This window comes from Mya arenaria, chromosome 12 (assembly GCF_026914265.1).
Source record: "Mya arenaria isolate MELC-2E11 chromosome 12, ASM2691426v1".
Classification (NCBI taxonomy): domain Eukaryota; kingdom Metazoa; phylum Mollusca; class Bivalvia; order Myida; family Myidae; genus Mya; species Mya arenaria.
Window position 1 is genome coordinate 28415567 of NC_069133.1, and position 16195 is coordinate 28431761.

Here is a 16195-nt window from a genome sequence, read left to right on the forward strand (position 1 = left end):
ATTGATAATACTGTATAATTAATATGTTTTTATTGTGAAAGCTGGTAAAATGATGTTCACAGTGCTGAACAAGTTATTACGGGTGTCTTTTAAAATTCTAGTCGCAGAAGGTACAAAATAATGATAACGATATGAACTAATTAATGTCTTATTTTTATATTTCATCAAGTATTTTCCTTGCTTTTATGTATGCATTTCGGTTGTATTTTGAATCAACATTGGCTTTTCTTCGTGTCTAAAAAGCAGTTTTATTCATTGTTTAAGCAAAATTAATGTTGGCACCCAATACGAAACAGTATAATCAAACAACTGAAAATACACAGAATTTAAACATAGTTGTTTAATTTAAAACCTTATGTCTTAATGGTGTTAAAATCGAAATAAAGCAGGAACACAGCTACTCGTTTTTTGCATAAAGTCTATGGGGGCTTGACCTTAATTATTTGGTGAGGTGAATACTCAATACTTTTCAAATGTGACGAACTACAAAGCATTTATTGTTAATGTTCGGTTGAATTTACGAGAGAAAAAACGAGACAAAGAAAGGACCGTCTCTACACATGTAAGGAATTAACTTTGCTGTGACTACATCATGCCTGTTGTTTTCAACATGGTGAAACGTGATTTTGTGAAAGCGATTTAGGTAATAAGTTATGTTTCTTATAAGCATCAGAATATATATAAAAAAAATTTTTATAAGGTGTGCCGGTTGAAAAACAATATACCAGATACCAGAATGAAAAGGTTATGCGATATAGTAGCATATCGATTTCCGTTATAATAGCTTGTTTCTACAGATTTAAAACGAAACAGATATATTCACTAATTAATACGGCGCAAATATGCTTCTGAAATAACCCAAAATGAATATCCGAGGTTTGAACTAAATAATCCTGTTAGATTTTAACTAGCTACTATACATCCTTGCTAACAACTTTTAGATTTATTAGATAAAAAGTGTGTACAACATTCCTAATAAGTCTCACTTTCAATAGCCTCCTTCCAGTGATTGACGGTTAACTATTTTAACGCTTAGGCCCAAGGACCTCAAACATTGTCGGTAGGTTGGTCATGACCAACAGAAGAACCCATTGTTTTTTAGGTCAATGGGTCAAAGGTCAAGGTGGTTGTGGCCGTTAGCTGAAACGTACGCAGTTTCCTATCAATAATTGAAAAAATTTCTAGGCCTAACGACATGATCAGCAGCCTAATTATTTTTAGGTCAGTTGGTCAAAGGTCATGAACGTGGTGACCTTGAGCTGAAAATCCGATTTCGTTCTTTTTCCTGAAGAATGTTTGTATCCAGGTACCTCAATTATGTATTATGTTAAACTACATCTGCGTCCTTTTAGTCATGTTTCAAAAACATTTGCGTCGTCTTTGATGCTTTCCATCAGAAGTAGTATCGGACGTTTTAATATACATTTGGCATAAATGTTTTATTCCTTCTATCGGCCCATCTAGCATGAACAACAAGAAAACATTTGCATTTCAGCACAGACGGACATTATTTCAAGCAATAAGAGGTGTAATTGGTCAAAACGGCAATTCGTCTACTGCCATGTCTTTATCATGGACTTTATTCTGATGAACTGTATCAAGAAAAGACGTGTTCACGTTAGTTTAATTTATCTTCCTTTTAATAAATTAATGAACGCCATGATATATGCTTCTTCGATTTGCCAAACTTTTCTCTGTTGTGTTCTATACATTACAGTCCTACGCATATGTACCAGAGAGCAACTGAGATTCAGCAAGGGCTTATCAGCTAGTAAATCACTTATAACTGTTAATCTCCCATCAACTTCAGCTGAAAGCCTAGCCATCACTACTTGGCCCTCTCTGATCTTATCTGGGCTGGTGAAGTTGAATTCTGAAGGGTCAAGTTAATTTCTTTAGATGCAGTTCTTCAAAATATATTATTTATTTTTTAAAAGTAAATACATTTCTTAACTAGAAAGAAGAAGAGTTGTATGCTTTATTATTTTAACGTTTTTTAACATTATATAACATTGAAAGAAAAATGAATGAAATAATGAGGCAATATGGATAATTTCTGTATTTTTTTGTATTTATGATTGTATTAATTAAGAATAGAATTGTCTTATGTTTTAATTATTAGTTAATTTGTATACTGTAATATACAAATAATAATTTATCAATATTGTATGGTAATTATGGGAACAAAACAGAAACAAATGAAATTTATCCTCACATGGATGTAAAACATAGCACCGATCGCACCGCCCTTCCTTTGTCTGTTTTTTTTCTTTCCAGTCGGTTTCTTATGTACCGAAAAGGGGGAGGGTGGTTAATGGGTAAATAAGATGCTCAAAGACTTGTCGTGCCCAAGAACTGTATATTTTGTTCAAAGTTCAATGTCACTCTTAAGTTTTACAATTTACAATTATGGAGGAATGTTAAAGCTGCACTCTCACAGATTGAACGTTTTGACAACTTTTTTTTATTTTTTGTCTTGAAACGTGCAAATTTTTGCGTTAATATCTGCAAACAAATGATAAAATAAATACTGCTGACAAAAGATCAGATCGCAGCTTTACATATTTTCGTCCCAAAATTGATGTTTTATGCATTTTTCTTAAACCATTGTCCACCAGTCAGTTGTAACCACGCTCCCCCCCCCCAGGTCCGGGGATAGCAGGGGAAATGGGCCGTGTTTTTACCTTTCAGGTGGCCCCGCAGTGCCGGGTGAATGCAGTGGTTTTGTCTTCGCTTTAAATATAGCAGGGAATGGGCCTTACCTAGGGTCCCTGGGGTGCGGGGGCATTTTTCGGGGATTTTACCAACTGTTCGTCCCCGCAGGGCGGGGATTTTAGCCGGGGTTGGCTGGACCGAAAGTCAAAGACCCCGCTATTCCCCGGACCTGGGGGAGCCGTGTTTACAATTGACTGGTGCATTAGTAACGGTTTAAGCCATAAAACATTACATTTGGAATCGAAATATGAAAATCTGCGATCTGATCTTTTGTCAGCATTCTTTTATCACTAGTCAGCAGATATTTACTCAAAAAAAAATCTAATTCCAAGACAAAAAATAAAAAAAAAAATGAAAAAACGGAAAATCTGTGAGAGTGCAGCTTTAAAAGGAATATTTTGATGATGTTACAAACTGTGAAACTCAGATAAGTGCTCCAGCTAAGCCTAAAATAGCAGCACCCTACTGTCTTTTTACTACGCACTGCTGTGCCCTTTTGCTTAATAGAGTCAATTTTCAGAAAGTATAAAATAATAATTTTGATATGTTTATATATAAATGAAAGATAACACCTTAGGTATTCATAACAAACTATTAGTATTGAAAGTAGTTACGACACATACTCATTACAAATTAAACATTGGCCGATGCAAGGGTCCATAAGGATCAGAAGTGCTCTTTCTGACCCAGCCCTTTACAAATTGTGGCTGGAACAATGAATAATACGTTTGTAAAACCATTATCAATGAACTTGTTTGATGTTATTCAAGATTGGTACCTTGAAACCCCTCTCTTGATTCAAGTTCTCTTTAAAGGTTTCATGAACAAGGTAACAATAAGGCATGCTGATAACAAACAATAATTTTTGTGAGGAAAAATACAATATTATATTGCCAATACGACACGTTTTTGAATTCATTGAATGAAAAATAATAGTGATACGTAAATGTTTTAATCATTTATTTATAAAGTTCATGTGTAATGGATAATTTTTTCTAGATATATTAAGGTTTGCATCGGTCATTACGTCTTGAAAATTCACAATGCAGTTTTCTGAAATTCATTTAATTAAGGAATGAATTGCGGGGTTGATGTCAGTATCGGGATATGAACGCAATTGGGTTGGTCAATGTGTGTGGAGTCCGAAGGACCCGACTATAACCGGAAACATATTTTTTTCAAATGACGTCACAATAACGCGGGAAAAGATCAACCACTTGAAATCACTTTAAAACGTAAAATTGAAACACTTCTGGTACCAATATATTTAAAATATAATAAACTAACACTTTTAAAAATGTTGATCTATATTGTACGGGACCTGCAGACACAATACAACCAATAACAAGATCAATCTCTTTCAGGTATATTGTTATGCAATGAATTACGATCCGAACATATCCGAAGATGTTGCGTTCATCGATTGATGAACGCAATTGCCGAAAGGCAGTTCATTTAAGAAATGGAAGTTGAGGTGTAAATATCACTGAATGAACATATCTCAGACAGTCCAGTGGCAGAAAGTATTACTACTTGACTGACTCGTTGTAGTTGTTAATAAAAAGCGTGTGCTAAATAGTAATTTCTTATTTTTTAAGGAATCACATGACAAGGGTATTTATCTATCCATCTATCTACCTTTCATTAATGTCAAACCCCTACTACGCGCCTAAACATTTATTTTCAGACACTTCTTCAAGGTCTTTGAAAAGCCCCACTTATTTCAGCATTAGTGTAATATATAATTATGCTTATATTTTCAATAAGAGTCATAAGTGACATCAAACAATTACTTATTCAATAATTATTTATTTGTAACCTTTGTAACAAAATTGTTATAAAGTGTTGAGATAAAAAATATCTCCTTAAACCAAATTGAAAATCGTAGTCTTCGTTATTTCTAGCAATGTTCATTTTGCTAACCCTAGCTATTCAAGTCTGTAAACTTGAAACTTGATAGGATCATAAAACATTCCCGGATGATACTATCAGCAGCTCATGACAGACCATGTTATTATAATTAAATGCCCATCACTGGCCACCACATAGGAAATTTTGGGGAAAAGTGGAAATCTGGTACATATGCGTAGGACTGATTACGGCATCTTTATACCAATCATGCCCGTTAACTCCTTTTTTAGCCTGGTTTCCTAACAGCTCAGACATTATTAGCAATGTATTGTGAAGTATTGGTTATCCATGGAGGTCATACTATTGAGCTCTTAATTGGCCTTATTCTTAAACCCAAGGTACTGATACAATTCAAAATATAATTTAGGTTTGCATTTCCTTGAAAAAAAATGGACATTGACATTACTTTTATAATATCAATACTATCTGTAGATTCAATTTAGTGATATATTATGTTTTTGTTTTTGATAAAAGGTTGATATAAACTAACAATACGTGTTTGTGAAAGTATGATATGCTAGTAAGTGGGGGACTCTTTGTTACTATTATTATTTAATTGAAAACATATGCATAAATATTGTACTTATCCCTACTTATTTTCTCCAATTATCCATAATTATTTAACAAAACGCCATTAATTGTATGTCCCAACCATGGCGATATGTGTGCATGGCTAAATCAGTCGTCTGCACGTTTTGCTTCATTTGAAATTGAAATTGTAGAATGTCTTTTGAGCGACCAAACACAGGTGGTGGATGTTGCGACAAAAGCAAAGGTGGTTTGTACTAATATAAGTCTGATTGAATCATATTGTTTTCTTTCCGACTTTTATCTGTTTACTAGTCAACAGTGGGTTTAGGTATCATTGACGTTACAGTTGTATCGTCAATGCTGTCATATATTCCGTCTGTATTAATCTCATTGTCACTATGTACTTTTAGTATGAGTAAACTATCATAAGTATTTGGAATATATCGCATCATTTGGACAGTGATGTCATTGTCTATATGATATCATCTTATTTGCTTTCTAACCCTTCATTTTCGCTATTGGCACTTATTACATATATCAAATGACAGCTTTTCAGGTGTACTGAAATAAATTTTCTCACTGTCAGCTTATTTTTCCTTAAGCGTTTGTTACGCTGTTGTTAAGAATTCAGTGCTGATTTCAAGTTAATTTCTATGTTGATATATTGGCGGTTCTCGAGTGTAAGCAAATTTTCATCATATGTTTTGTTCGAAATATTCAGAAAAAAAACAACATAATATGATATTAACAAAAAGGATTTTCTTTTCAAGATCTCAGGTGTACATTTAGGGATAACTGTTTGATACATATATTGTTCTAGAATGATTCGGCAAACACAAGGTGTCAAAATGTACCAGGAAGTGCATCAAATTATTTCACCTATAATGGCTTTGTTTAAGGCGAGCAAAAGCAGTGGTGACATTTTTCATCTGAGCCTTCAAGGTAGGAATCAGTTTCAGATTCGTAAAAATATAAATCTTTTCAAAACATACTCTTTTGAATGGCGTCATAAACATGTATGTGAACTCAATGAAATATTCTCTACATTTAGACGAAATTTGACTGATAGGTAGATAGCGTCATGTATTCTGTTGCTATAAACCTGATGTTGTGTTTGTTGATAACTATTTTGTTTGCAACATTTTATGATCAACAAATTAGACATGTATCTATTTTTATTGTAGGCATAAATAAATAGCATATTCTTAGGAGAATGGTTTTGATATACAAGCTCTTATATGTTCTTCGGTTTAATTTGAAAGTATCCAATCGAAAATGTTTTGATAATGAGTACAAACTTTATTCTAAATCCCCTAATATGGTCTATTCTTCGATGAAAGTTTCTACAAGGCTTGTTTGCTGATGCTTATGAACATTCTTTTATGCTTGACGTTTATCATTGTTAACGAGTTAATTTTTCTTTAAAATACTAGTTTGCATCCTTTTTCTGAAATAATGTGATATTTAATGGCTTATATATGCCGTCTCATTCTGGCGCCATGCACACAAGCAATAAACATTATGCATTAACAGGCCAGATTAACACATGTTGTATTTGTTGTTCATGTGCAATACATATGTGACTCCTGTCAGTCCTGATATGTTGGCGCTTCGTAAACACGACAGCAGACAAGAACGACTCAAGAAGAGCGCCAATACGACGTTCTCTTACGCGCAAGAGCAGCAACTAGACAGAAAAGGATTCAAACGGTGTCAATATGACAAATAAAGTATTTGTTAACCAAACTTGTCAGTGTGTTGGCAGCGATGATAGAAATTGGTCACCACACGTTTGTGTTTGTTTAGTGTTGTTTAATTATCATTTTGTTTCTGGCAATAGCATGTTCATGGACTATACAACTAAATATGCTGAAATTCTTCACGTGAACTAATTGATAGAATATGATGTATAAATCAGGTATTGCAACCTGAACACTCTTGAATAAAATCTTCAATATTTCATTAACGTTGCAATTATAAAATGGTAACGAGAACATTAATATACTTCACTGTAGAATTATAATTATTTATATATTGGCAATAGTGCAAATGATGTCATCAAATATACAGTTTACTGATAATGATGTGTTTTATGGACCAAAGAGGGAGATATTCACCGGAACGAATTTGAATCTCGGTCAAAAGCACCTGAAATGATTATGTCATAAAACAGGATATTCACCGTGTGTTAAAATTAAATTTTTATGCTAATGCTCACACGCCGTCTTAAAACTGAAGAATGCAATATGAAAGTGACGTCACTTACGTTTATTCTTTTCCCGATTGCGTGTTTTGTAATATTTCGTCTTTAAATTACAGGATTGCTGTCACATCTTGTACGAATTGTTTACAAAAAATGTCATTAAGATCATTCAACATTACGTTTAGCCTTCAATATTTCTTTCAAACCTGTCTCATGAGGGTGTTTCGACCAATGAAAATGATTGAAAATACTAGCCCTAAAAATAATAAAAAGGTCAAGGTTTTAGATAAAGAATGATGCTGTCTAGCGCGAAAGGGTTTGTAGCCATAGTATGGGCTTGCGTGTGCCAACAGAAATTTATAGAATCACATTCTAATGCTATATGGAGTTAATTGTTTGTTGCTGACATTTTTTCTTAAATCAAATGTTTGTTTAAGTTTCCGAGTCATTTCCTAACTTAATGCCAAATCATGGTCAATGGCCCCAAATTCATTATCACCAGATACAGACATTTTCATTTCAAGCAATCCATTCCATCTATTTTTTGTTTGATCAAGACAATCAATACATGTCAGAGCTCAGAGTACAATTTTACCGTATTCATTTTAAAGACATATCAAATTTAAATCCAGATGAAATATGGATCAAACACTAAGATATCAAGAATACAATTGAATTTATACCTAAAAGCCCAGTAGCCTGGTAGTCTTTTAATGATGACCGTTTTAGAAACATGATGTACACGGCTTAAAGACACTCAACGAGCGACACACGAACAATTCAACGAATATAGAATACGTTGACATTTAAATATCAATAGGTGGTCAGGTAACCTTTGAGATATCATCTTACACGTACTGTTAAAATAGCATACATTGTGCTCAGTGCGATTTCTCCTCTACTCGATTTTGGTTACGCTTTATCATAATCTTCACATACGTTTTGTTTTCATAGCCATGTCTCCTCAAAACATCGCAGTAACACATTTCGTGCCTGAACAATGAGCACAAACTTTACCATGTAAATCCTCAAATAATAAGTCGATTCTTGCGAACATGAACTAAATGTATTAGAAGTTTCTCTATCTATCATGTTCAACAACTACGTTCAGTAAGAAACCGTACTCCATTTCGATATATAAGCATTTTTGTTGTCTTGTGACGTCGTATGTCTCTTGTTAAGCGTATCTCATGCCTAGATCAATGTGCCTGTAAACAAGATCATGCTTGCTGGCGTTGGTCAATATCAATAATTGACCTTAATTATTCATTTCCTGGACATGAATTGAACATAACTATCCAATTACTGAAAAAGAAAACCATGTGCGGCTGCCCCTAACAACTATAATCTCACCGAAAATACTTTCTGCTTTCGCTCCTGAACGATCCATCTACATACTTTCATTTACAGTCCACTTGTACTGATATACCTTAGAAACAAAATATACCGACATGTATGTGCATTATGCAATGGAAATTGAATTGTCACGCTAGTCATCCAAAACAAGCATTGCTATCTTTTTTTTATTCGAATAAAGATCATACCCCAAATTCGAAGTAGACCATAAATAAGATGTTAGATTTTGACAAACACAGTTATCTAACACCCGAGCAGGAATTATACGTTTTTAGCATGTTTAAATTCCTGTAAAATTAACAATAAATATTGCAAAAAAGAGGAAAAATGTTAAGTTTTTAAGAAATCTTACACACTACTGAGAGTCATTTTTTAAGGTCCGACCCACTAAAGTATATGTAGACCAAAGCGTCTGATACTGATATTGTTGCGGAGTTGGTGTTCTGTTCGGTTCAGTTCATGTTTGCGTTGTATCTAATTCTAATTGAAATGTGGCTGTTTGTTTCGTTCAAAGGCGCTATTCCTGTTTTAAATGAATGTCTTAATCCGTGTCATTTTTGCCAGCTGTCTTTTGGCGTTGTTTGTCTCGTGAGAGTATATTTAGTGTTGATACTTGATATTGAATAATGTATTTCAAAACGTTTGACTTTTGGACTCGTTTCTGAGGTTTCCGTAATTCCATCCTAGAATGTGTGTTTAATTTTACTTTTAACGTTTTACGGTAAAATGGTAAACAGTTAAGTACTAATGGTTTAAAAAGATATGTCACGGATGCTACAGGATATTAACAAATTTGCAGTTTCCGGATACTTTTCTCTTGAAAAATATAAAATATAAATGCCCTTATTAATAATAAGTGTTTGCTTAAAAAACGTATATGTTTTTAAAGAAAACAAATGCTAACAATTCATGTTTGTGATCAACTGTGGTTGTCTGTCTTAGGCAATGATCTATAGCCGAAACGTTTTTTTGTCAATCTTGTGTTAGGCGAGAAAATTTAAATATTTAACAAAGCGGTATCAGCTACGTTCAGATTGCATATGCACTTTGCCATAACATTTTGCTTACCGAAAACAAGTATAGTAAGATTACCTTCTCTGAATACTGATTCTTGGAGTGTTGCAATACCTAATGAAGGGACAGCATGATCCCAACAAGGCGACCAAGAACATGTGGCGGGTTCAAATATCTACACGGTAATGTCACCGCTTATTCGGTAATTGGAAGCTTGGGGATATCAGATATATATTCTTTCAGCAGGGTTTATAATAGCTTTGGAAAGGAAACGCCAAACTTGCTAGAGTTTATGTGTCTGAGACAAATCAATTATCTTATTTTTCGATTGAACAACAGCATACATCCATTATATTAAAATGATTAGAAACTAAAATTAGACAAATTGCAGGTTTGAGTTGAATTTCAATAACATCTTAACACCTTATTTGTTGAATTGGATTGTATTGCAAACTTGTTATTTATGCTTAACTAATAAACTATGTATTCTACATCAGGTAAATAAACAAAATGCTTTAATTCAACAATAGTTTGAAGTTTCATGATTAAAACGTTTTGTTTTTATGGAAACAATAAAGGTTTTTATTTATACAATGACTGTTGTGTGGCACTTCGCAATTTGAACTCCACCCCAAAGTATCACCCATGTGTATCATTTGGAAACCGAAGAATCGACTCACTGCCTTAACCAGTGTCTGAGATAACATCAAACCCGTCTTCTCTTCTTTTCTGACTTGCCTTGTGCGTCTGCCGTACGAGCATCTCTCTTTTGAGGAGGACAAACTTTCTCTCCTTTACACAATTCCCAAACTGCATTGCTGCAACTTTTGACGGTTTACGAGTAGTGTTGTATGATTGTATCTTTGGTAAGAGACTCCTGGCCATATGTGTTAAATCACTTCTTTTTTGACATTTATAATGTTATAATGTTCTTTCAGCTCAGCAAAATAAATCAGTATCATTTAGTTCGCTTTCATTGAATAAAAATATATCAATATTTAAAAATTCTAGGCGAATAAGTCTTCTCTTATAATTTCTAAACGAAATCTAGTACATAGTCTCATATTATAGATATTTACGAAACTTTTTTGTAATTTATTACAAGTGTCCGACGTTGGGAGGACCTTATATAAGCATTTAAAATGCTTGTCTTTGAATTCATTCAAAAACAACCTACATTAAACTTACTTGTAAACTGTACATTCATTGTTTTTTCCTGACCTAAATAAATTTGTTGATACTGATGCACCTACAAGGGAAAATAAAAAAATAAGATTTACGCCAATAATTTATTGACATCTATGCACATTTACAATGACATTAAACCATGATGGACATGTCTTATACATGATGCCGTTCAGTACATAAATGAGGTAATGACATGAATATGCCTAGAGACAATAAAACGTTTTTGATTTAAATGGTCAAAACAAAATATAATCAATGGTTTAGAATTTCAAAGTTATATACAAGATGGTGTCGTGCTGTTAGGCGAATGCTTCGAAAGAAACTTGGTTAAATGACAAAAACGTTTTCTTATCCATGAGCTAACTTTCTTCATAAATAGATTAACTATCAAATAATGGTAAGTTATGATAACTATAAAGAACGTTGGTATAATTTGGAAGGGTACTAATTTCTGACTCCAAGTATGTAAAACAAAAGATCGAAAACAGATATTAGATAAAGTAATTATAGTGTTCTGTTTGTGTTTTATGGGTCATGAAGCAATATACTACGTACCCTTAATAGCCCAATAAAGCTTGTTTGTAATTAGTGTTTAGGTATAATCTTAACATATTATTTGTGTTAACCTAAAAACCCTTTTCAATTATACCAAAACAATATTCGGTTACCAGGTATCCAAGATTGACTTATTTGTATGAAGGATACCTTAACAACCAAAACAAGAGTAAAACAAGAGCCAATTTCCTCATGTAAGGCCATGTAAAACGGTAAGCATACGATTCCAGTATTTCTATTGGCATCTTCTATTACAACAGGTGATCGGGTCGACAGTCTGTAAATGTACATATTATTACAAAAACACACTTACATGTTACTAATAAGACATAAACCCTGGAAAAAATCCCAGTTCAACCCTGGCTTAATTACCCACGCCTCTGTTAGCTTGCAACAGTGCGGGTCTGCTTTGATCCTTCAGCCTTAAAACAAAGTCACAGATCACGTGCTGGCTGCTGCGGTTTTCCGCGTACTTTTCAATTTATTAATATGAAGATACATGAACATTTCTTGTTAATTGCTTGGATCATGGTTTAATCACATTTACATTTCCTTAAATGTAGTGATATCATTTCATATAATTCCTAAGGAAAACAAGCAAGGTTAAAGTATTTTCTCAGTGCCTGTATCACTGAACCTTAAGCCCTTTTATGTATCAGGAAAAAGGTTGTAATAAGGGAGTACGTAACTAATTTATTTAAACGGTAAAAATCATGTATCCTTTCGTATGGATCAACATTCAAATCAAACAATCAATATTTTTTGTTCGAGAAATTAAGGAATGAATTGCGGGCTTGATGTCATTATCGGGTTGGTCAAAGTGTGTGGAGTCCAAATAGTGTTCAAATCCCCGATAATGACTTCAAGCCTGCAATTTCATTACTTATATTTACACCAATATTTACTTATTTCATTCAATAATTGTTAAAAAAAGTACTTCATTTCATTTAAGAAAACCTTTCAGTAACTCTTTGCTTCCCATTTTGTAAAAAGAACGACCCGACTGTAACCGAGAGCATTTTTTTCAAATGACGTCACAATAACACGGGAAAAGATCAACCACTTGAAATCACTTTTAAACGTAAATTTCAAACACTTAAGGCAACTATTCATTTAAGTTAAAAAAAAAACTTTCTAAAATGTTGATTTATATTTTACGGGATCTGCTGACACAATACAAACAATAACAGTATCATAGTTTTCATGTATATTGTTATGCAATGAATTGCGATCCGAACATTTCCGAAGATGTTGCGTTCATCGATTGATGAACGCAATTGCCGAAAGGCAGTTAATTTAAGGAATGGAAGTTGAGGTGTAAATATTTTAAGAATAAAAAGCGTATTTATTGAATCGATAGAGGGTAATTGTTTGTTGAAGTGTAATTTACATCGAAAGATATTTCACCGAGTGATCAACAAAAGTTATATACTTTTGGTATTCACGTGGAAAAATAAACTGCAATCTAACACTTCGACAAAGCATTATATTTTCTTTTATTGTATGCCTAAAAATTGTATAAACATTGAATCGTTTGTTTTAAGAAAAGCGCACCAAACTGTATACAAACGTAACGTCATTTCAGAAGTGACGTCGTGTAAACTGTGTCCCAGCCATGTGCGAGCAGACGTTTGATTTGTAATTGAGAGCGGTCTAACATATCAAAACAGTGGAAAATAGCAAATGTTATGTCACTGTTTGAAGCAGTGAAATAACATTATTTATTTCAATTCATAGATAAATCTCTATAAACCACCGGAAAGCAGAAAATTAATATTCATTTTACAAACTGCAATTTTCTACATCCATGATATAACAAATATATTTGCATTCGTTCAAAACAAATTAAATGAAGAATACAATTACATATTTTCCAAACTTTTGCAGTAAACAATGGATCGCAGAATAAGGAAAAAACTAATTCATTGCTAATGATATTTTAGGTATTGAAAGAAAATGAATAGAGGATGATAGTTAGACCTCGCTTGTGCACGCATTATTATTTTCATTCGAGGTGCGTGATTATAATTGAATTCGTAATGTTGACGATTCAAACAGAATCAAGTAGAAAGCATCAATGGCACAATTACATAAGAGCACTACGTTACAATGGACATTCAATGAGGTTCAGCTTGACTGAAAATGAAATCACAAAACAATATTTAGTTCTAACAATAGGATATTGTGTTCACCCACTCAAACACGTGACGCATTTTGTAAAGATATATCATACATTTATGTTTATTCATGTTAAGTATAGGACTTTAAAAATCTTACACACATCTTTTTCATTATATCTTATTGAAGCAAAGTTTTGATTGTGTTATATGGTTACCAATATGATTTCCATCAAAATGCGTTCAGTATTTGAATAAGTTAACCCATCAATGTATGATATAATATGGCATGTATTTGCAAAAACTTAGATTGATCAAAACGCGAGGCTGTTCCCAATCAATGCTACTTAAAACAGGAACATTAGTAAAACTTTTTGTCCAAATCACATTTAACTAAATAAGTGGCTTGATCCCTATCTTGTATATGTTCTGTAGAAATCGCAACTGTCAACATATCGCGTAAACATCCATTACAAAACCATTTTTAACTTAGTCGCCTTTCCTGAATGCAATTAAACAGAAGGTTTTAGACTTACTCCGGAGACCCATTTAAATAGGAAAAAAGTATTTCATCACCTCGAGCTAAATCCCTTTTATCTGTACGCAATAAATGTATCTTTCACACAAATTCCTCTCAACAAGTTCCCTATGCATGACCTAAGCACATGTTCAGCAATGCGTCTAACATACCCAAGAGAATTGGAATCGTTCTTCTATATTTCGGCAGTAAATCTCGATATAAGTCACTGTCTGTTCTTAGTAAATCGAGCTTAAGCAACGCAAACGAGATTTCCTATCATAAATGAGTCTCCAGGTACCTTCAATCGGAATTGTCATGTTCGTCGCTCACGTTGAGATGGACCTTTTCGGTTTCTGCTTCAAAATAAGCTTTTGTTTCTTTAACATTTTCATTTCCGTTTGTTTCTTTCTGTGGGGACTTGTTCATTACAACAGATGGATTCGTCTCAACATGCGTGTATTGTGTGTAGTTTCCATTCACATTCCTATCATTTCCCCTTCGAAAGAGACATGGCAACACAAGTTTGAACTCTTTCTTGAAATTGTCATTCATCCAAGCGTATAAGAATGGATTGTAAATGATGGAACTCATGGCTATTACATGCGACGCAAGAAATATTAATGGAAAGTATGCTTTATAATTAAATGGTGAATGATATTCAGCGACAAGAAGTACCATATTCAGTGGTAACCAGCAGCACACAAATATGGTAACCATGGCAATCAACATTTTATTTGTTCTTTTCTTCCTTCTTATTTCCATTTCATCTCTTTCTCGTGAAACGCTTCCAGTTCCTATTCGTGACCTAGATCTTCGCCTCAGTGCCAGAGAAACCTTAGAATAACAATATGTAATTATACTACAAGGCACTATGTACTGCAGTACTAGGCTTGTCACAGTAAAGAACTGTCTGGCCTGATCTTTCGGCCACTGTTCTTTGCAGATTTTACTTTCAGTTCGATCGACTTCAATAACTTGGTAGATTCCGAGCGGCAGGGAGATAGACACAGAAATTATCCAGATGGCGACGATCATAAGCAGACATACGCATGTCTTCATACGTGGCTTGAACGGGTACACTATCACGAAATATCGGTCTACGGCGATAGCTGTTGACGTAAGCGTTGATACATACACGCATATACACAGTGACATAGGCACAATATGACATAACACTTCCCCAAACACCCATGAGTTCATGAAATACGACAACGGAGTGAATGGGACAGCTAGCATACACATCATGATGTCGGAAAATGCCAAGTTAGTGATAAAAATATTTGTAATTGTCTGCATGGCTTTGTTCCGCATCACTACATACACCACAAGGGAGTTTCCACTCACTCCTATAAAGAAGAGTACCACGTACAAGACTATAAATACAGTTGTTAGAGAGGCGGACTCCTTCAAAATGTCCTGCAAAGGCGGAGCCTCGCTCTCATTTAAGGAAAGCTCCATATTCATGTTGATTTAATTTGACCTTAATGTCAGACTTGAATTGTTTTTATGGTATACCCTTCATCAAAACAACGTCAATTAAACGGCCGTATGGTGTATGTTATGTTTCTGTCCATTTGACCGTTAGCCCATTATTCCAATTAAAATGCTATTGCAAAAACGATAAACCTATCAGGACAGTCCCACTTACAATTCACACGTTTTTCATACAGCAATAGACGCTTAAACGGCCTTATGAATCATTTGACGACATCCCGTAAAAGGATAAAGAGAAATGTTGAATTCCTGGTGGAGATATAGTTATATTCCGGCCCACTGCCTAAGTCAACAGAGAGTTTGGATTTGTCAACGACCTGAAAAGAGAAAAGAAAATATTTGATTTACAAAATAAGCAAACAAACATATTTTGCTGTATTTTCTGACTGCACCATAGGACAATGTAGATGCGTCTGGTTTTCTCAGTTGGTCAACTATTTTAGTCCGGAACACCGGACTCACTTGTTATATGTTATATCCCTATTGTCATTGTAAACATTTCCAACAAGTTCGAAATGAGAGATCATACAGGTCTAAGACGACACAATAGCTACGACAAATCATCTTATAAAAGTTATGAACAATGTTTTA

The 16195-nt window shown here is 33.9% G+C and overlaps 1 protein-coding gene across 4 annotated transcripts in view; it reads right to left on the bottom strand.

Annotated features, from left to right (window-relative positions):
• Positions 1-11015: 11015 nt before the first annotated feature.
• LOC128212136 (prolactin-releasing peptide receptor-like) overlaps positions 11016-16195 on the bottom strand; it is a 95920-nt gene continuing 90740 nt past the window's right edge. For all 4 annotated transcript variants that reach the window (XM_052917421.1, XM_052917425.1, XM_052917423.1 and 1 more), the window contains one exon: positions 11016-15921. In XM_052917421.1, the coding sequence (XP_052773381.1) occupies positions 14411-15574 (1164 nt within the window). In that variant the 5' untranslated portion in view covers positions 15575-15921 and the 3' untranslated portion in view covers positions 11016-14410. The remainder of the gene's footprint in view (positions 15922-16195) is intronic.